The sequence below is a fragment of the Montipora foliosa genome, chromosome 11, assembly GCF_036669935.1.
Source record: "Montipora foliosa isolate CH-2021 chromosome 11, ASM3666993v2, whole genome shotgun sequence".
Classification (NCBI taxonomy): domain Eukaryota; kingdom Metazoa; phylum Cnidaria; class Anthozoa; order Scleractinia; family Acroporidae; genus Montipora; species Montipora foliosa.
Window position 1 is genome coordinate 37364297 of NC_090879.1, and position 23498 is coordinate 37387794.

Below are 23498 nucleotides of genomic sequence, written 5' to 3' on the forward strand. Positions count from 1 at the left end.
GAAGATTTAAAAACAAATCTTTACAGATCAGATGGTTGAGATACAGAAAACTGCAACGTGATCTTCCTTTCCCTTTTTCCCAAATGATTTAAATATTCAACAGTACATATTTGTCAGCACAACAAGTTGGAGTTTTCCATGTGACAGTTCCAGGCAATTGTTTACATTTGAAAGCACAACTTTCTCAGAAAACTGGTGGAAACACCCACATCCATCTTTTAAAAACTTTTTAACTTTAGCTATTATCTCTTCGTTTTCGAGTAAGAGAAGTTGATCAAACTGTGCCATGATGCGTTTCCTCTTATGTTTGATGGTTGCATTTACTCACACATTATATTAGAATGCATGTTCATTTTTTTCGAGTTTTGAATAAGCAAGGACACTTACTTTCTTTATGTTTTGAAATTCAATTTCTGTAAATGCAATTGCAATCGTTTAGGATATGTATTTGGTCTATTTATCCTTTACTTTTCGTTCTTTTATGTCTGGAAGTTGTTATGTTTTACGCCATGGAAAGAGGAAATTGTTTTATTTATTCACACCACACACAACACTGACTCCCTCGAACTTGGCACATGGCACTACTTTACCGGAACCCACATTGAATGCTCTCCACACTCGTATGCCAGTTTCACGGGAAAAGCAAGTCATCTGGCTGTTTTGAGCTGTAAAGCGTTGATGACATCATTGCCTTCATTTACGTATCTTCCAATGTCTCCCTTAATTGTTGCCACTTTGCGATCACATACCCCCTTTCCACCTTGAGGGTCCGAAAAGTCGTTTCTTACAACAGCCTCTCCCAGGGCATCACCAGCCAGCTTAGCTGAGATGATTGAATTTCCGCTGTGATAACAGCCATTGTTATCTTGTTTGCAATAAGCCATTTCTAGGTCTGGAATTTCCTTTTTCAGGGTAGTAAGGCAGTCAAGCACTATCGAAGCCACAGTCACACTGTCTTGGGTGCAGCTTTGAAATATGTGAACAAGAGTTCTCCCCTGACCGTCTTAAGGCAACGCTAATGTGCCATGGCAATCCTCGCTTCGCAAACCAATCTGACTGTGCCACTCTATATTTTCAGGGCATACCTTTCATTGCCCAGTCCTGGACTAATGGCACCAATCGGCAGTCGAGTTTGGCCAAAACTCAATGCTTCGCCTCAGCTTGGTGGACTGAACATAACTGACAAGCTTTCCAGCTAATGATATAATCCCTTGCCTGTTTGATGGTATGCTGCATGTCAGCTCGATCTTCTGCTGACGAGAGCACACTTGAACACTTATCTTCTATGGCACGCATGACTTCTCTAACTTATAACACTGCACTTATGACTCATTGTGGAGATGGAGGAGTCCCGAAATTCAGCGTTACTTGGGTCACTTAGCGCATAAATTCGACAAAAGGTAAAACAACAAGCATGTGATACAGTGTATATTTGCAAAGTAAGGAATGTGTATCAACATTTCAAAAACATCACTTACCCGATTTATCAGCGATGTATACATGTGTGTAAGCATATTACAGTGAATTGTAAACTGTTGTTTCATAAATTACGCATAAGGAAGACTTGGACAGAAAGAAAAAGGTAGCCGTGAATCATAGTTTACTACATCAGTTCCACAAAGGCAATGCATAATTATAAAATATGTACCCACCTTGTAGTCGCCCTTTAGGTACTGCTTCGACAAACGAAGTTGCTGCTTAATTTCCCTTGCCCATTGCTGAGTCTTGCCACAGTCAACAAGCTTGTCTACGAGTTTTTCTGGATCATCAAATGCTTCAACTCCTTGTGCTGAAAAGTTATCAAAGTCCTTGCAGAGACTTGCGAACAGATGAAGAACACAAGGCCAAAATTCTCTGCAGAGTTCTCTTACTCATAAGCTCAAAGTTGGTTTCATAGCAGTATTGTTGATCCCGCTGGAAAATGCGTTCGGGTATCATTGTTCTGATAACAGTGGGTGTTTTTATGATCTTGCCAGTTGACAATTTCAGAAGTTTTTCCCCGAATGAAACATCTTGAATAATGTGTGGACTCGTTATGAAAGAAAGAAAATGTTCTAATTTTACAGGTTCAATTCTCATTCTCCTTTTCTCCTGGTTTGGAAGAGGAGCAGCTCTTCCATGTAGCAGCCTGTGGCTTTGCGCAATGTTGTAGCGATAGCTAGTAACAGTTCGAATAAACTCCCTCACCTCCTTTAGGGATAACTTGTCTGCCATCAAAGAGAGTATTTGCCATCTGGTGTTCCAATGTTCCGCGTTCAAGTAGCTTTCAGCAAGAAGCTCCGTCTCTTTTTCACTTCTGCCTTCGACCATAACTTGACACTCTCTGCTTACAGCATGACGATCATGAAGCTCTGTCCACAGTTCTTGCAAATTTTCAGGTGCCAGGACATTCAGCATTGCAGAAATACACTGTTGAGCTTTCTGTAAGTATCTGCGTTTAGTATGCTCGTGCGCTGTATTCCACGGCACTGATACGTGTGACATACTGGACTGACATCTCAAAGCTGTAAGAAACAATTTAGCTGCACCTGGGACTCGTTGTTTAGACTGGAGCTTTCATCACTTTCTTCGGAATATTCTTGCAGAACAAAAAGACTCTGCTGTCTGGATCTGGACCCTTCTGGCAATGCTTCATCACCAACAGTGACAGGACAACTGGCAGGAATATCAGAGTCCTTGTTCAGCAACTTGACGAAAAAGTGAACACATTGCTTTGGATGGCTTCAAAATGAGATCAACCATATGCACGTGCCGGGTGCCGTATATGAAAGCCCAAGTCGCATGCAAGCCGGAAGTTAATAGTCGATAATTAATTTTTATCTTATGATATAATTGACTGGTAATCTATCCTGATATCTTTATCCAGTGACTACTCAGTATTATTTTCCATTTGGAACATTTAGCAAGAAATGTTTAAAAGCCATATAATAATGTAAAACCTTCATTATTTGGCCATACATTGGGATATGATTGGCTATCTGGGCAGGGCACGCCTTTCCAGTTCTTGTGCCATGCATGCTTTTGCCAGTCGTTGACGGGCCGCAATGGCGGCATTTCAAGCTTAGGCATGCAAGTTACCCTAGACACGCCCTTCTCCCACCTGGGTTGAACCCTTGAAAGGAGAATTCAGAGAATGCGATAAGATATTTCACTTTCTTTACTTCTATTGGATGGAATTTTTTTTCATGAACCCACTTTGAAAAAACTCACCAAGCTTACACCACTTAGACCTTCTGTGATGTTTTCCACACCTCCTGTGGCATCCATGTCCTGCAATTATTACTGATTCTTTGTTTTTGCCAGGGGCTGTCAACATCGCACACAAATTTTTTTAATATTTTGAGAGAGAGAATTCATTTATTCTGTTTTACTTTACACATCCTCCTTGAACAAGCAGCTCTGCATGTGGAAAAAGAACAAAACCTAGCCCAGGCTAAAGCTCCACAAACACCAAATTGATTATGCATTCTGTAGTTAACCTTGTCACAAGTCAGTCTTTTACGTTTTTCCGAGCATTGTTAGAAGGAATTCTAGAGCACTTACCATTTGAATGAAATTTTTGTTGAGAATGTTTCGATAAATGGTACTGCACGTTCTGTACTTAGAAAAAGAAAATGGGAATGTGCCATATCATTTGCCAGAAAAACGGGTTGTTCTGGCATTTGTAATTGTGGACAACTGGTACAGAAATTTCCGGGCATTCCGGACAGAGGGAGAAAAAGGGAATACCTCGAAAGGTATTACCATTTTTCGAAAAAATTCCACCGGGATGAACTGTTCCATTTGAATTCTCCCCGGAATTACTGAAAATTCCATTCAAATGGTAAGCGCTCCTAATATCTGTGAATATCTTAATTCAAGCGTTCCCCACACCATCAATTAGTTTTGACAGGAGCCAATCACCGGTTTTGAATAAGTTTTGAAAGAGGTGTTTGAACAAGATTCCGACGTAAGAATGTTTGCAAAATCCTGAAAAGAGATGAAAATAATTTTGCTGTTAAACTTGGCGTTGTTTTACGCAACAGTGAAGTGATTTGAAGTTAGGATTTAAAGTCGGTGATTCCCGCCAAGTACTCTGCGTGAAATGAAAGATATACGGATGTTTATCCTTGCAGACAGTGACAATAAACTAGAAGAACGTCAATTCTTACAAGATCATGACTCATTGTTATCACTTCACGGCACGAGGGTTTTCGTAATTTCAAAAATGTGTATGGAGTGCTGCAAAGTAATTCCCCTTTCTTCTGCAGGTACTTCTTTAGATTCCTTTTTGTGACTGGAGACATCCTGAGGCACAGAACATAGTCTACTAGCTCTTCTCCATCCAATTCCAAGGCTTGATCGATGTAATGGGCAAACAGGCATTTCCGAAAAATTGATGGGCTTCGCGAAAATCCCACTTCTTGCTAACATAAGTTCTATCTCTGTCTCAACCCCTGAAAACTGTAAAAATGCTTGTGTGGCTTTTGATATCCTTGCTGCATGATGACAGCGGTACTGTCTGAGTGGACTGATGCCTTGCATGTTTCTCTGCACCACAAGCTCCACCAACAATATCAAGGAAAGAAAAAGACATTCTTTTTCTGCTGGAGTTAAAGCAACTGTTATCTTTATTCCTTTCACCGACGATTATTACGCTTTTGCTTTTTGTTTAGTGTCGTTAATTGGTCACTTTTGTTTTCCATGGAAAAATTGTATCGTTGTTTTCGTTCCATAAAGTTTTCACTGTACAGTTTATATTTGTGACATTTTGGAAAGTCTGTTTCTTTATTGTATACATTTCTTTAGATTTTATTTGTGAGGCAGAAAGAATAGTTAGTTGATCTCGTTACGTGACAGATTATCATATGTCAGGCACACACAGGAACCTGTGCAAAATTAATTATAATCCGGCAAATTGCTAGCGTTGCCTGCTGTGTTGTACAGGATCTAAAATTAGGATCAAAGTAGGCTAAACGAAACTGAGTAACTTTAGTTTACTCATCAGTGGCTTCAATGAGTGCTCCGGTCGGCCCCCTTCACACCAACTTGCAGAGGACAATATATTGAAAATATCTTCCAAGCGGCATTATAAGGGCCTATAAAAGATTTTAGAGGTAAGGAACTATTGATGTGAAAGCAAAGATAACAAGCTAAGTGCCGCTGTGACTCAAACAATCCTTTGTTTGTGTCATTGCAATGCTGATTTTGTTCATTTCAATATGGCGCCATTTACAATTTACCGAAGTTTGGTTGGTTGGTTAGTATATCAAAACACTTGAAGATACCAGAAGAATAAAACGCTGAATTTGAAGAGCCACCTTATAAGCCCTTGTGATAGTATTTCTGGAGATTTTGAGACACTACCACATGCATTTTTGCCACGCTATATTAGGCCAGGTTTAGCATGAATTAAAAATGGTGAAGACGTCTACTGGTAATTAACCCTTGCTTTTGTCAGAAAGAACACAATACAAAAAATATCACTATCTCTAGGTAAAGGAAAGCCACATGTATATTTAGAGCTAGAGAAGTCCTGCTGTTGTATTTTAGTTCATGCAAGGATGGCCTAAAAACTGCATAATTTTGAGCTCGCACACACTCATTTTCGATCATGCAATTCATAACGGTTTATTCTCATTAAAATGAATATTTACACAAACTAACCTCATTTCACTTTAGGTAGTACCTATAGCTACCTGTTGACAAAAAATGGGACGAAATGATTTTTTGACCATGTCCGTGATTTTTTCATTTTCCTTTGATTTTTAGAGACATTCACTCTTAAAGGCTTTGAGAAACTACAGATTCAAGGTTAAGTGGTTTTGAAAGACGAGTTTGATGTTTGTTGACACCCACAGACAAATCGCGACTCTTGTTGGGAACCACCGGTAGTGTTCTCTTGCTTTTCAGTGTTCTGCGATTTTTGTGATTTTTTGCAAAATTCACAATTTTCGTGAAAAATCGCAATCGCAAAAATTGCAACTCTTGTTGGGGACTATTGTTCCCTTTCTTTTCAGTGTTCTGCAATTTTCGTAAAATTCATTAAATTCGCGAGTCCAAGTTGGGGTTTTTGTCTTCTTTTCACCTGTAACAATTTTTTGCAAATATAGCAATTTTTGCAAAAAGTACAAAAACCACGACTTGACTTCTTCTTTTAACCTTTTATAATATTTCGATTTTTCGCAAAATTTGCAATTTTTGCATTTGCATGCAAACCTGGAGATAACTGGATCATACTACTGACAAGTTTCTTAAAGTGTTAAGAAGATTTGCAGCCATAATGAGAGGATACCTGAAGAAATTGTACTCCGATAATGGTTCACAATTACGGCTGTAGTTGCAGCTAACGAAGAATTACAAAGAATCTTCAAAGGCTTAGACCAAGATGTGACAAAGAATATAGAATTCCTGAAGAACTACATTGGATATTTACATCAGCAGATGCCCCATCGCAGAATGCTGTATCTGAGGCTTTGATTAAATCTGTTAAAAGAGCACTTAAAAGCTGCAATAGGAAATAGTGTTATGACATACTCTAAACTACAAACTGTGTGCTCTGAGGAAGCTAACCTAATCAATGAAAGACCAACAACATTTAGCAAGGGAACCTATCTCGGTACAAATGACTTGCTACTTGGACAATCTACAGCATGAATACTGGGCCATTTGAACAAACATAGAAAATTCAGCATCAATTTTAATTCAAACAACAAGTAACAAACAGTTTCTGGAAGCAATGGATATAAGAGATTACTTTCCAGGACTCCTAATTCAACAGAAGTGGCACGCTGCTAGACAGAAATTATGTTGTAGAAAGTGACATTGTATTGATTTAGGATGCTAATCTAATAAGGGGTCAATGGAAAGTATTCCCTGGTGAAGATGGCTATGTGAGCCTGTAAACACTACAAAAATGGTTGTGCGCATTCATGACGTAATGGCCACATCCGGTTTGGTGTTATGGTGTGTTCATCTTGCTTTTAATGTTTTTTTACAGAAATACTTATTTGTATTCTTTTACTACCATACCCAGGATGCTTTATCAAAATTATAGCAGAGCTCCGCTCCCGGGGAGCACCATAGTTAAGAAAATATGGTAACCCATTGATGCGAGAAATTTTGGTTTTATAGCCTTGATGTCATCAACCGTACGTACGTCCATACGTCCACCCCTCCATGTATGCCAATGTGACCAGTATCATGCTAGTTTAGAGCACACATCTCTGATATTGAACATCCATGTTTTGATCAATTGACACCTGTCAAAACGAGGTATCCGCTGACCAGTATCACATGCCCATATCTTGGGCTAAAGCTGAGAGCTCACCGAGGTCAGCTGTTTTTTTTTTTTTTAAGTTGACCGCTGACCAGGTACTGGTTTTTGACTGAATTGCCGGCTCAAGCCAGGTTAACTCACCTAAACATAAGCAAGGCTTTATTTTTCACACACTTTCTGCAGCTCGACGCAGCTACACGGCCATACTATGTCAACTAGAGTTCTTTCACAGTCAACGCTTTCCGTAATCAGGTGGACTTTTCGTGATTCATGATAGCTGTGGTCCACACTGGTGGCTACCCAGTTATTCAAGTCAAGCAGTGGAGGGATATAAACTTACAGCTGAGTGTTTATTTTTCAATTGCTTACAGCTGCTTTTTCTCTGTATTGCAATTTTTGGTATATCTTTAGAAGCTCTGATAAGGTTACACGATGAATGGAGGACCTATGTCTAGAACAGAAACGAAAGGAGAACAACAACGACAAAACAGAATACCAGTAATAGCTCATACTTAGCGGAAGAAGGTACACCACAAATTCTTTCCTTGGGCACTAAACCGTTTGTCATTTTTACTTAGTGGTTGAATCGGTTTTTCCTTTGTTCAGGAATGAAAATCGAATTTTTATTTTAAATTTGTTTGTTTGTTTTGCTCTAGAATGCGCGCGAACAAGTGCTTTTTAATCCGTTTGCCCAACTGGTTTTCGATGTGCCTCGACAGTGACAAGAAACGTTTGCCATTATGTTACCCTGTATAAACACATAATCGCAATGAGTTCTCGTAAAATTAGCTTGTGTTTTCAGAAGTTTGTTTATAGCATGTAAACGCTATTTAACCGTTGGAGCAGATCTTGTTTGAAGTTCGTCCTTTCTTGGTTGCATGGCCGTATTTTACCGATTCTTGTTCCAAGCCAACCTGGTGTGTTTCAATCAAATACATCAAAATGTGGATGATTTCGTTTTCAGAGATAAAGTGGAATAAAGTACATCAGTAAAACTCTTTTTTGACCTTGAACTGACAAAGTTTTTTTATGGCTTCTAATTTTAGCGTGATTCCTATTTGCTGGCTATAAACAGTTGACTCATGCGGTTCAAGCAGAAATTCATTGCCAAACTGGTGATTTCCAAAGTAAATTTCGAAAAATCAATATCATACTCATGGCTTCGTGATTCGTATGATATCAGTTTTTAGCATAAAATGTACTGTTGAATTCACTATTTAGGCAATGAATAAATCCATAGAAGAAAGCAAAGAAAGTGATTTAATTATTAAAGGAGCAACCAGAAACATCAAAACACGGACAATTCAAAACCTTTTATTTTCACTAACCCTACACGCTGAGTAAGAATAAATAACCAGGGAGCTCTGCTTTTAGGCTTGGCTAAATCTATATATTATTCTCTTATTCAGGTATATTTATTTTCCTAGGTACAAAATTTGCGTGGCAATAGAAGGTTATTAAAGCTTTCCGGTCTTCGTAGTACAGCTGTACACAAGTGTAGATTACACCATCATGTGGTAAAGGAAAGGAAAGGAAAGGAAAGGAACTTTTTATTTAAGTGTCTAGTCGTTCTAGCGCTGGAGCACTAACTGGGGACACTGTAAACTGAAATTAACAATGAACACAAATCAAGTCAAATGTTGGTTTTGGAGGAGAGGGGAAACTGGAGTACCCAGAGAAAACCTCTTGGTGCAGAGTAGAGAACCAAGAAACTCAACCCCTTACAACGCGAGTCTGGGAATCAAACCCCGAGCAAATGCGGCAGCAACAAATAAAAAAATGAAATTCTAGGCGACATGATTATGAATAAAATGGTTTTGAAAGACTTGATTTTATTTGAAACAATGAAAACATGCAAGCATGAAAAATGTTTTAATGGTTGCAAGCATGGAAGGAATGACAAGCATAATGTCTCACCATCAAAATTAATGTGCCTGAGGATACCTTGAATTATGGCATCATAAAACTTAAGCAAACCCTGCAAAAGACAAACAAATAATAATAATAATAATAATAATAATAGTAATAATTATAATAATAATAATAATAATAATAATAACAATAACAATAATTAGTGTCAAGCTAATTGCCGTCGCAAGTATAGCAACAATGCAACTCAAGGTTGAACCGAAAGCATACTATGACAACTCTGGTTACCGCTTTAAGGTTTATGTATGACCTTGGAGCCAAGCTTACAGCCAGCTGGAATCAGTAGAGAGCCGACACAAACTCAACCCATTTACGGAGCCAGGTCCCTGAAACGAACCTGGGCCACATTGGTGGGAGCCGAGTCCTGTCACAACTGCACCCCCTGCTCCCCAAATAGACTTATTCTGCTCCCCTCACAAGGACTCCATATGTGGAATGCACATATGGATTCCATGTGTGTGTTAGGATGCCAGAAGCAGAAGTACATGTTTGTGACATTTCAATCCTGGACATAACAGAACCGGGAACTGAAGAGAGAGTTGTTGTAATGGCCGTCTGTTGAAATAAAACTCCATGGATTCCATGTGTGTGTTAGGATACCAGAAGCAGAAGTACATGTTTGTGACATTTCAATCCTGGACATAACAGAACTGGGAACTGAAGAGAGAGTTGTTGTAATGGCCATCTGTTGAAATAAAACTCCATATATTTGGAAATTTGGTTTTATCAATGGAGTTGATAATGTAAATTGGCCACTATACAGGGATTCTAAAAGCTGACGTTTCGAGTGTTAGCCCTTTGTCAGAGCAAATCAAGGAATTGTGGGTTACGTGTTGTTTTTATAGTAGAGTAGGAACTATGCTATTGGTGATAACAAGGCAATGTGAAAAATAGGAATACATTAGGTAAATGAAAAGCGTTCGTTAATACTGTGACGATTAAGGGTGCCGATTTGGAAGACGAATTTTTGTTCCAGATTCTTGCTGCTTTCCGTTGTACCTACATGTAGGGAAAGGCCGTAGATAGCCATGTGTTTATGTATATGTATATGTATAATTTATTACATAACGTACAGGTTATGCAATAAATCACATTTGCGAAGGTACATGTGAAATGATCGGTGATCTTAACAGATCACTTAGGTCCCGATATCTTGCTAGTGTTTAGAATGAAAAGACAATTTTTGCATTGTGAGTGCGCACATTTAACAGAGGCCAAAATCAATATGGAGAGGACAAAAACATTATGGAGATAAAAGCTTACTAGTCTTCTCTAAGTATTACCACGTCTCAACCAATGGGATAAGACTATTTCCAGACACCTTTTGACACGGTAATCTTACCGAAAACAATCCAATCACTACCACGCGCTGTGGTAACATTACTGCCATCAAGTAATGTTACTTGTAAGGGCGCCGATTATTTTGCGAAATCTTTGAAATCGGGCAAAAGAAATCCACCGAGCTCTTGAATGTCAATGAACCGAGATGTATTTCCAACAGAAAAGCGAATTTTTTGTGAAGAGGCTTCAAAAGTTTTTCGTGAATTCAGCACTTGCTTAAAACCGGTTTAAGTGATCCTTGACATCGATGTAATGAATACCATACGATCAGACAGCTTCATAATTCCATCATGATGGTACCAAAATACCATTAGATAACACAAGAAATTTCGAGTGTAGAAGTAAATCTCTTCCCCTTTCCCTTGAAATTTCGATCATAGAAATAACGCAATTTATTCAGTTGACAACCTCCAGTAATCTTCCAAAACCTACTCAACACAATGTTTCACGAAAACAGGAAAAATATTATTACGTACAAAATGTGCCAAATCCATCAGCAACGCGCCATTTTCATGGAGGATTTTAAAATCGAATTAAAATATGTGAATATTTGCTGGACTCTTTCTCACACGATCAACACGGCAACATTTTCTATCAAAAACAATATTTACCGTCTTTTTGCCTTGGCTTTTTATCCAGGACTTTACATATTTGCGAATGCATTTTTCCGATTTTTTACTTTAGCGGCTCATATTAAGTATAATTTGAAGGAAAATATTATCGACACCATGAAAATTGGTTACTTTCGGCCTTTGTAATTAAACCTACACAGATTGTAATTGCGAAAGCTTAAGTTAAATTGCACAACTTACCAAAATCAGGTCAAATGTCCACCGGCGCACAGCATTGATTCCATGACCGAAAGTCCTGAAAAAAATGACCTTTTTGCCAAGTCACGGTTTTACGATTTATTGGAATCGTAATGACTAGCCATTGACATGCTTCCGACCAGAAAACAGTAGTCCAGTAGATAGTGGCAAACCTCATGAATTCCACGACGCAAAGTTCCTTCAACCAAGTTCCATACATAACAAAACTCAAGTAACATTACTGCTATTTGTTAATTCTTACTGTCACACATTCTTCTCATTGGAGGCTTGGTGGTAAGGTTACTTTGCGATCAACAGTCACTACTTCATGCCTTGTTCAGTTGCACTCCGCTCTATTCAGATAAGAATTTTAAAACATCCAAGCAATCTTGGTCGATCAGTGAGCGATTGACTTTGAAACGCTGTTTTATCGCCTTTAAAATGCAGCAAACGGCACATGCAACATCATAATATCTGTGAAGAAACAGATCCGGTATTCCTCTTTGTGGACCATGCAACGAGTTTCAATTATCGATGAATGCACCGTTCTCCGTCCTCTTATTCTTGCAAGTATCACGAGCACTAAAAAGTCGCTGAATGTCGCTGGAGCGGTTACGTGGGAGAGCATCTGATTTGATCATGTTCTGTTCTGTTCTGTTCTGTTCTGTTTTTTGGTTTCATCAAATGTTTTTTCGATTTTCGTTTTCCTAATTGGTAGTACACGGAAGATTTTCAACGCGTGAAAAAAGGGACGTTTCGTAAAGAGCTCAGTAGAATACGGAAAAGGTAACATTAGTGCTTCCTCAAATAGGATGTTTTTCAAAGTAACATTACCAAAACTAGAATGACCCTTTGTTGACTCTTCAACATAATACCAGAGTTTCTAATTCACAGAACTCCTCAACTCCTCATTTTTAGTTGAGTTTGTTTTTCGATACTTTCTATTTACGTTTAGCATCCGAAGTTATAGCTTATAAAATATTAAGGCAAACACTGAGAGTCCCAATTCTGACGGAACTTTTCACTATAATCGGCATGCAAGCATTTGACTCGTAACCTTACCACCAAGCGTCCAATGAGAAGAACTTGGTTGAAGGAACTTTGCGTCGTGGAATTCATGAGGTTTGCCACTATCTACTGGACTGCTGTTTTCTGGTCGGAAACATGTCAATGGCGAGTCATTACGATTCCAATAAATCATAAAACCGTGACTTGGCAAAAAGGTCATTTTTTTCAGGACTTTCGGTCATGGAATCAATGCTGTGCGCCGGTGGACATTTGACCCGATTTTGGTAAGTTGTGCAATTTAACTTAAGCTTTCGCAATTACAATCTGTGTAGGTTTAATTACAAAGGCCGAAAGTAACCTATTTGCATGGTGTTGATAATATTTTCCTTCAAATTATACTTAATATGAGCCGCTAAAGTAAAAAATCGGAAAAATGCATTCGCAAATATGCAAAGTCCTGGATAAAAGGCGGAGGCAAAAAGACGGTAAAATAATATTGTTTTCGATAGAAAATGTTGCCGTGTTGATCATGTGAGAAAGAGTCCAGCAAACATTCACGTATTTTAATTCGATTTTAAAATCCTCCACAAAAATGGCGGGTTGCTGATGGATTTGGCGCACTTTGTACGTAATAATATTTTTCCTGTTTTCATGAAACATTGTGTTGAGTAGGTTTTGGAAGATTACTGGAGGTTGTCAACTGAATAAATTGTGTTATTTCTATGATCGAAATTTTAAGAGAAAGGGGAAGAGATTTACTTCTACACTCTAAATTTCTTGTGTTATCTAATGCTATTTTGGTACCATCATGATGGAATTATGAAGTAATTTAAAGTTATTAAGAATGATACTCTTGACTGCGTGATTATGAGGATAGAAAGTGAGGGTGAATGGAATTCTGTCATTCTTATCTTTTTGTGACATTTGTAGTGCTGACTGTCGATCAAATTGTTGGGCGCGATGATGGTCCGCTGTGACCACAGGACCGCGAGATACGATACTACGATACCACTAGATACGATACTACATTCACGAAAACGAACTAGGTGCAACCCCTGCACCGCCCGCAAAGCTATCAAACAGCAAACTTCTGTGAATTCTACACATTCAGTCTGACTCGCTGCAGCTCAGCAACAGCTTGAGAGCGGTTATCAGTCTAAGTCAACACCAAAAAGGAGTCACCTGTCCCCTGGATCACCTGAATCTAAAACGTGTAGAAACGCAACCACAGAACACCACCAAGATTGTTAGCAGTCACTAGAGCAACAGTCTATTCTTCTGAGGCCAAGCAACCTAGCGAACAGTCATTCACCTTCACCACACACAGCTTCTGTAAAGTGTCCGGCCCAATGCTAGCACATTCTTCAACAACTCCTGCTAGTTCCAAATCACACATCAATGGAAGTTTCGTACCATCAATGTGAGGACTGCATCAACCGACGACAAATGTCAAGAGATAGTGAGACAAGTGTCAAAAGTCAGCTTAACAGTTTGTGCAGTGCAGAAAGTCAAGAGAATGGGTAATGACACCAGAATAATCAAGACAACCAACCCACACACTAACCAAACTGAGAAGTTCGAGTTCCACTGGTCATGCCAGGGAAACGCTCGCAACAATGGTGTCCAAATCATCTTCAAAATCGATCCCAGTGTTAAAGTGGGCACTGTCACAGCAATAAATGACTGATTACTCAGCGTCACCACCTCAGTAAATGGGTATTCACTCAAATTCCTCGTATGCTACACGTGACGAACTTGAGCAGCGATAACAGCAAAATTCAGTTTTATCGCAGCCTACTCAAGAACACAGGGTGTGACGAGAAACCCTAGCAAAAACTACTCGTACTTGGAGATATAAATGCACAAATGCAGATTTCGGAGGGACACTATGAATTCAGGCCTGAAAAAATCATTCTCAATGCTTCTAACAATGACAATGGCGATCGACTGCTTGACTACTGCAGGCAGGTCAACTTATCAGTGTTGAACAGTTGGTTCAAGCATGAGTGGAGTCGTCGCTGGACATGGAGGTCAAATGACAACAAAACGAAGCATTGCCTGGAGTATGTGATGTGTGAACCTGTTTTCAGACAATACGTCACAAACTGAAGAGAGCACTATTCCGCAGACTTCGAGACCAATCACCGAATCCTAGTTGCAACAGCACGCACACCCAGATCAAGAGTGGAACGCTATCGACCACATCGCTCAAAATGGACACGTCATGATATCGGTGGGTTTCAGGATTTCAAGGTTAAAGCCAGCTATGAACAAGCAGTAACCAAAATCGCAGCGACGCACAGTACACCCACAACCGTCGATGAAGCAAACACTCAATTAACTCAATGCCTTCAACAAACCGCAACTGAAACACTCCCAAAATACATGCATGACCAAGCTCAAGCCCCATGGGCTGATGATCAGCGACTGTGAGACCTCCGATCACAAAAAAGAACAGTTACACGATCCAGCTGCGATACGGCAGGTACACAGAGACATTCGAGCATGTTCATGGCAACTTTGTAACATCTACAACAACGAAGCGTCTCGAATCAACATGAATGTGGTTAACCGCCAAATCAAGAAGGTTTTTGCCAACCTCCAGCGCTCGGAAACAACCTTCAAACCAGTACCGTCCAACGGTTGTAGGCCAGACAAGCTACTCACACACTTCAAGCAGCACTTTGCAGCACCGCCACTTCAAAGTACACCCACTGCTCTCATCTCACAACCTCCGCCGCAATTTATTGCCTAACTACAGCAACTTTCAGTACAAAATCCACTAAACCACGATCCACCAACTCTAGACGAGGTTTACGACGACTGTAAAACGGCAAAAAACAGTAAAGCCAAGAGTGATATCCCGAATGAGTCCCTGAAACCTGCCCGAGACTGCCCACAGTTCTACAGCAGCTGTATCAGCTAATTCTCGAGGTCTGGGGCACTCGAAAGGTACCTGAAGAATAGTCATTTTCGCACCTGACGTGCTTGTGGAAACGGAAAAACCCATGTTCATGCCCGACCACCTGGCACAGACTGAGCGTTGGATCGGCAGTTTGCAAGCTTACGATATTGATCGTAATACACCGGCTTGAGCACTGGCTTCGAGTGCAAATACACGACCATCAAAACGGTTTTGTGCAGGACAAATCAACATTTAATGACTGACTTTTTCTACTCAAACGGTCACAACAAGTCTCTGGAGCAAATCGGGAGCCACTATTTACTTCATTTGTTGACTGCAGCGCGGCTTTTGACAAATTATGTCGTAGGACAATCTTTCTCTGCTTAAAAACGCATTGTCCTCCTGGCCAGGATATTCTTGAGGATATTCTTGAGCATCTTTACAGTCAAACTTACTGCAGATTCCTGAAGGCTGGACAAACAGCAACATTCCCCACAACAAGTGGTACGAGGCAGGGAGGGCCCGAGGGGCCATTACTATTTTCACTTCTGTTTGACTTATGCATGCGAGATTTTATGGAATGCGCACAGGCTCTTGACATTGATTTTTTCACATACCATTACTGAATTAACTCGCACACCCTTCCAGCCACCGACCGAGACCCGAGAAACACTCCAAAAGGTGAAAACACCCTGTCAGGTGGTGCGGCTATGCAGATGACCTGGTATTGCTGACCAAGTCACAAAACTTGCTTCATACAGCGACATCGGAGCTATCAACGACGTTTGGACAATACTTGCTGATGGCCAATCCAACCAAAACCGAGACCAGGATATGAAATTTTCACTTTCTCTAAGACTCCAACCCAAAAACAACTGCTTCTTCTTCCTCCACGGTTCCGTCTTCATCTGCATCCTACTCTAGTTCCATAATCCAGCTTGATAACAAAACAGTCCAAAACGCCGAACAGTTCCACTACCTCGGTGCTCAAATCCGGTTCGATAACAATGACACCGGCGACGTAGGAATTAACATGCGTATTGAACAAGCTAAGGCCAAATTTGCATCCAGAAAAAGATTCTGCCATTACAAAAATAGGCTTGCTACAAGAATCCTAGTCCTTAACGCCGAAGTGAGGTCCTGTCTCACCTACAGCTGCCAATGCTGGACAATTACAGCGTGAAACTTTGACAGAATCGACGCTGTGTACAACCAATTTCTCTGTTCGATGATCCGAAACAGTTGGGCCCGCCCTAAAAGCGCAAGTGATAATGACGAGAATTTTCCGGTTCAAATGGTCAACCAAGAAACTCCACGCCGTTTGCAGCAACATTCCAGTATCAGACTTTCGTAAAATCAGTGCAAAGGAAATTTCTCGGTCACCTAATTCACTGCCCAGACAATCAAGCCCGAAAACAGTTACTATTCATGCTAGATAAGCGTGGTTTCTACCAGAAAGTTCCACTAATTCACCAGGTTTCAAAGACTCAAAACATTGAGAAGGACCGACTATTTACAGATGCCATGAATCGGCGATATTGAGTGATTTCCATCCCGATGGATCTGGAAAGATTTGATGGGATAAAACTATGAATGAATGAAACAGAGACAGGATAGCCACGTTTTTCGAAGAACTGGCACATCTCCTCTGATTTGCTGGAAAAATCGCAGTCACCACTACATAGACGTCAAAGTTTAAGAAATTGAGAATAAGGAATGGAGTTCGTGACATGTGATGGATGTGACGATGAATGCAACAAATAACTGTGAGAATCTGTAGGTTTGTAGTGCACACTGGTACATAGCACGTTGCCACTAATAGAAACTTTGATATCTAGGAAAGCCAATGAAGTTTCTGAAACTTCCCAGGTATATTTAAGAGCCAGATGAAAAGAATTGAGGGAGGTTATAAATTGATTGAGTTCTTCTCTGCTGGATGAAATAGCGCCGATGCAATTGTTGATGTAGTGGCCGTAGAGTTCAGGTTTGGGGCAGTTGTACTGATTAAAAAATTGGTGTTCAACATATCCTATCGCTACACCATTAATTTGTTTGTAATACATGTAGTTGCCGGCAAATAAAAAACAGTTTTAAGCATTAAAACTAGTTGGCAAGGCGGAGCAATGTTGGTTCTTTAACAGTGCGCTGATCGAAAAGGTGTTTAAGTGCATGAAGACCTTTGCTATTGGGAACGACTGTGTATAGAGATGTAATGTCCATGGTGACATTGAAATCGCGGAAACTTTTTAGTGCGTGTGTACTGTCTTTAATGTATGATGGCAAAGATTTGACGATAGGCGTCATAATCCTGTTTAAGTAGCTAGAAATGAGTTTGGTGGGGCAACTACAGGCAGAAAAGATAGGGCGACCTGGGTTGTTAGGTCTGTGAATTTTAGGCAAGAAGTAACTGCACAAAGTTCTAGGGGTGGTAATGATGAGATTAGTTGCAGTGTCCGCTCTGATGAAGAGCTAAAGCTCGAAACGTCAGCCTTTAGAATCTCTGTATGGTGGCCAATTTACATTATCAACTCCATTGATAAAACCAAATTTTTGTATACTACTTCCCCACCGACAAAGCACCACAGTTTCTTTAGAAACTACCCCCTTCATCCATGTATTTGGGCTTTTGGTAACATTTTGACAACCCTTTCAGGATGAATTGACTCCTCGCTAAATGATGTTTTGGATGGCATTGAGAACAGAATTGGTTGATTTCGAGCAAGTGTATTGAATGTTGATGAATGACCTTGTGGTATGAAAAAAACAAGAGGAAGAGCACTCAGGAAAGATTTGGGAAGGAAAGCAGTTAGGTGAGTATGACAGGATGAAATTAAGCGTTGAAATAGAACAGTTAAGGCCTCGGGAAAGGCAACTTTGGGCTCCTTGGTCAAATTTGTTTTTGCAAATCTTGAATCAGTGGGCTGTGAAGGTTATTCTCCTGAAAAAAAAAATTCTGAAAAAGTAATTTTAAAACCACTAAAATCCTTTTTCTTTGCTTCCCGCCATAATCTGCGTGCAAAATATTGATTGATGTATCATGTCAATCATGCATAAAAGCACTGGGTGTCAATTGACAGCCTTCATGTGCGATCTGCTACCTTATCACTTGCCCGAACGCTGATTGGCTCAGCATAATTAGCTTTCAAGTAGAGGATGGAGTTATTCAGCAGACTGTGTACTGCACGGTCTGCAGGGGTTTATTTTGACACCAAACTTACAATTTCTCAGAGGTCCTGTCCCAACAGGTTTTTAGATATCACTTCCAAATTTCAGTTCTAATAGATGATTGAATTATCCCATATACCATGTGAGGAATTTGTCGTTTGTCTTCGGAGACTGATTTTATGGCACGTTTTCTGCCCAAATTAAGTATGAGATGAGAATTTTGACTTTGGTGCGTGATATTTTCTTCAGTTCTTAACATATCAAAAATTCCCCACAATATATTGGAGTGCATTCATCTGTGACTAAGATGCAACAAAATGCGTTTATTTTTGCAAGAAAAGTGAAGGGGCTGAGTTTGAGGCCTCAAAATTAAAAGCCAATATTAAATACCCAAAAAATTAAAACTGTTTTCAAATAATTCAATGAATTAGCTGTAATACGATATATAGTTTGACCCTACACAAAAAATAGTGGCAATACTTCTTTTCTCTGTGGACACCTCATTTTCCTTTACCGAGACCTTAATTGTGTTCAAAAGTTGACAAGCCAAGCAGGTTGTTGGTGTATTTGTAATCAAGTATCATCCAATACACCCGCACAGTAACCTACCCTTAACTCCTGCATACGGTCCGTTCATTTCGTCTGCAAGATAAGATTGCACACATGGAATGGGAAGAGAATGCAGACAGTGAGGAAAAGTGAACAAATAAAAAGCACTTACAGTATTGCACATTTAGAAGGTAAGGGGATGAAGCCTTACGATCCATATGGACCGCAAGGTGAGCATGCGGGCCATAAAGAGAAGTTAATGCACCGTAAACTGCATATCATTAAAAGAGTTTACAATACTGCACAATGGCAGGGGCATGAGGCCTTATGATCCATATGGACCGTATGAACGGTAAGGTGAGCATGTGGACCATAACAAGAAGTGAACAGACTGTAAAATGCATGCCTGCATGTAACTAAAACAACTTCCAGTACTTCACGTTTAGATGGTATGAGCATGGGGCCTTACAATCCGTATGCAAGTTGAGCATATGGACCGTAAAGAACAAAATGGCAAACTTCATATTGTTAAAAGAACTTACAGTACTGCACGTTAAGATGGTAGGGGCATGAGGCCTTAAGATCTGTACGGACACTAAGGTGAGCATAAGGACCACAAGAAGAAATGAACGGACCGCAAACTGCATATCATTAAAAGAACTTACAGGAATGGACCCGCTTGTTCGAAAACTTTATCCAGGATTAGTGTAAAGTTCTGCTTCATGTTTTCAACTTTTTGGTGAAAGTTTCTTTTGCTTATTTTGTTTTTCAAGATTCACTTCTTCTAATGCAAAGTTTTGCTGAATATCACCGTTAATCAAACAGCACTTGGGAATAGGGAAATAAACGCCTTGGTTAATTTTACATCTTGGACTACTGGGGCCTGCACGTTTAGATAATATGGAGTGACCTATTTCATTAACTAGGAATAGTGAATCTCCCATTAAATAAAAGAGAAAAAAAATTAAATGTGAGCAGTATCAAGTACAATCATTTATGTTTCTAACATTGCCACACTGTCTAGCTGTAATTCTGTATTTTCTGGTTCAGACAATAAGTGCCAAAAGGGTTGAGACACTTTCCCTTTTAAGGAATCTCGGACAAATCCCTCCCCTAAAGTCTTTCCATCTAACTTCCTCCCCCCCAAACAATGTTGTTTTCTTATTGTCAACTCTTCCTTTTTCCGTTACAACATTGAAGGGGGGAGGCGTGGTAAGAAGGGGGAGTGCAAGTGGAAAATGTAACGTTAAGGTGATTATTGTTTGAAGTTTGTCCTTTCTTGGTTGCATTGCCGTATTTTGCCGATTCTTGTTCCAAGCCAAGCTGGCATGTTTCAATGAAATACCTCAAAATGTGAATGATCTCATTTTCAAAGACCTTGAACTGCCAAAGTCTCCAGGTGGTTTGTAATTTCAGCATTATTCCTATTCACTTGAGGAGGATGCACTTGTTTTCTTTCAAAAGTCATGTGATTCAAGAAAAAGTCATCGCTAAACTGGTGAACTCCAAAGTGAATTTTGCTTGAGATATCGCACTCATCGCTTCGTGATTTTATTTTATTTAGACCGTAATTTTGAAGAGAGTCAGGTCTTCTGAGAAAGAAATCAAGAAATGGATTACTTGGATATCTCAAAGAAGACAGTTACAATCCTTGTTTTTGTGCTTTAAAATGAACGATTTATTTAATAAATACAACAAAAATTAAGACATTACTCATGTGCTCTTCAATCTGAACGTCAAGCTCACATACTGTCTCATGCATGATTGAAAGCGAGACCTTTTGTGAAATGGTTTAATTTTTTTGAAGAAGAAATTGTCACAGGTTAAGGAGGTTGAACACTGTTCTAAAGGACAGTTCATTATTTGTAAGGATAAATGGGTCAGGGAAAAAATAATAGCCTTCCTCTATTTTTCCAAGGGCTGCCCAAAAAGCACAAATCTTTTTCATAGTCCATTCAGGATATTTGTGATCCAAAGCCTGTTCAATTTGAAGTGACGGTATTTAACATGTGAAAATCATGAAACGTGTTTATGTACAACTATGGGTGGTAGTATACAAAAATTTGGTTTTATCAACAGAGTTGATAATGTAAATTGGTCACCATACAGAGATTCTAAAAGCTGACATTTCGAGTGTTAGCCCTTCGTCAGAGCAAATCAAAACCACATTTTTGTATACTACTTCCCCACCGATGCAGCGCCACAGCTTCTTTAGAAACTACCCCCTTCATTCATTAGAGGTGGTAGTGTTAATACTGACAGTAGGCGAAAGTCATTTTGAACTGTTTGGCTCAATAAAAGTTCACATTATATGACCCTAACCCACTCCCTTTTCTAAAGAAGAAACTTTTTTTTTGAAAGACGAGGCCAAAATAGATGATGTACTTAATACATTTCGACATCTGAAGCTTTGGACGAAGATTCTGAATGATGTACAATGTAAAGTCAATTTCAATTGATTGTTCAATCAGTGGAAATTTGTAACACAAGGCGCAAGACATCCAAAAGACTACATGGACAACTAAGTTCTTTTAATTAACAAATTAATGCCACAGCTTGTCACATTTACAAAAAAAAAATTGTATTTGTTCACATTCTAATAAAAGTTTATTTCTGAGGCAGATAAGAATGTTTTTTTGTGTGAAATAAACAACTTGGCTTGCAGAGGCTGCGGGCACCAGAGTGCATTACAGAAAATTATTCATCAATTCATATTGAAAAGTCTCATAAAATCAAGCCCTAATGGTGTTGAAGACATACAACAAAGGCGATAAAATTTAGGCGAATTCGCTACTATGACGAATTGCAAAGCCTCATCATGTGTTTCTGGCTTAGGCATGTAAGAGTTATTTTGTAAGATGAGGCCCTGATCAGCAAATCTAGTCTGGTGGAGTTCACTTTGGAAGTATTTAATATCTTTGTTTATCCTTTGAAATGTTAAGGAATAACAACTAAATGGCAGCTGACAAAGAATATTTGTGTCATGTCAATGACCTTGCATTGCATGTGACCTTTCAAAATTCCCATGTATTCAGTTGCATGGCGTGAGCCAGTTTCCTGTGCATTATCAAAAGAAAATGGAGCAATATTTATTTGATATTAAGGTATCCCAATTTTTTGGGTGAATTTCAATATGAATTCAGGTTCCAAGTGTTGTTCTTGCCAAAATGAGTGACAGAAATATTGCATTTTTGCCACACTTTTAGGTTAAGTCAACATTTCGTCTTAAAACCTGGTCCATTTGTTGCAGGAAAAAACACACAGACAGGAATTTTTTCAAAGCCAGTTCATTATTTTCTCCATTTGCATGAGATTTGCTCATTTCAAGGTTACTTTCCAGCAAGCTAGAATTTATATACCCCTTGTGAACCTGAGGGGTCAAGGAGCAAATGCTCATCTCCTTTTCATGTTTAGCGCCTGGAAGTCAGTCAAAGGCTTGTGAAATCAGTATCCAAGTTGGCCATAGCACTCTTTTTTAACATTTTTAAATGTTAGTTTTCTCCAAACAGTGGTAAAATTACTAGAACACTGATTGGAGACGGGCACAATGTAGCAAGTTACATGTAGTTAGTGCCCTAAGTATATAATTAATATTGCTCATTATATTGCTTTAGGTAAAATTTGTACAACCTTTCTTAAAAAAAGTTCTTGAGGGTGAATTTCGGATAACAAGAGGAATGACCAACTATTACATGGGATGCATATCATGCAGACCACGGTAATAGTCCAGTTAACTTTTTTTTTTTCTTTTTCATCCTAGTCACAAATGTGCATACCCCAGGGATAGTAGATTACCCGCTCGATAAGAATCCCGTATGATACAACCGGAACCATCGCACCTCGAACTTGAGCCATGCGCACTGGTAGCGAGTAAGTTCCCGCTGAGCCATTGAAGCAACTCTAATCACGTGATGGTTTGCTATGTTTATTACCTCATTCGTAGTCACAAATGCACCTCACAGATGTTAAATTAAGTCCCGCTTTGGGATTCCAATTTTTTTCCAATTTCCAAACTCCCGTACGGCGATTAGAAATCTCACTCTTCTCTCTTCTTCTCTGAACGCGCTCTAGACCACTCTTTGCTCACAATATAAGCATTTAATATTGCATTGAACGAATACTCCAATGGATATGTTTTTCTTGCGAACCAGTTGGTTCAGTCATTTAAAAAGATTTTGTGAATTGAACCAGTGTCTACAACTGGCCATTGTGTCAAACATTTTGCGAATCAAACCAGTGTGTTCAATCGGCCATTGTACCAAGCATTTAGGCTTATCAACAGAGTGTTTTCACATGACGCCATCAAATTGTAAAATCAAAGCTGTTAGGTTTTCTGATTTTTTAATCCATACCAGGTAAAAACTTACTTAGAAGTAAATCTTTTACCAGTTTTAGGCACCGTAGCGTTTTTCGTTTTGAGAATACAGCATTTGTTATTTTCAAATTTCGCCTTCCATGACACCAAGATAGTAACTGAGATAAAGCTGTCTGGTTCAAAAAACGGTTTCGCCTTGTGGTTTTTGGCAAATTAGGC

At 39.3% G+C, this 23498-nt stretch overlaps 1 protein-coding gene across 3 annotated transcripts in view; it reads right to left on the bottom strand.

The window, feature by feature from the left end:
• The window catches only part of LOC137974833 (protein pelota homolog), a 307290-nt gene that overhangs the window by 190505 nt on the left and 93287 nt on the right, over positions 1-23498 (bottom strand). For all 3 annotated transcript variants that reach the window (XM_068821825.1, XM_068821826.1, XM_068821828.1), the window contains exon 7: positions 9176-9236. In XM_068821825.1, coding sequence (XP_068677926.1) covers positions 9176-9236 — 61 coding nt within the window. The remainder of the gene's footprint in view (positions 1-9175; positions 9237-23498) is intronic.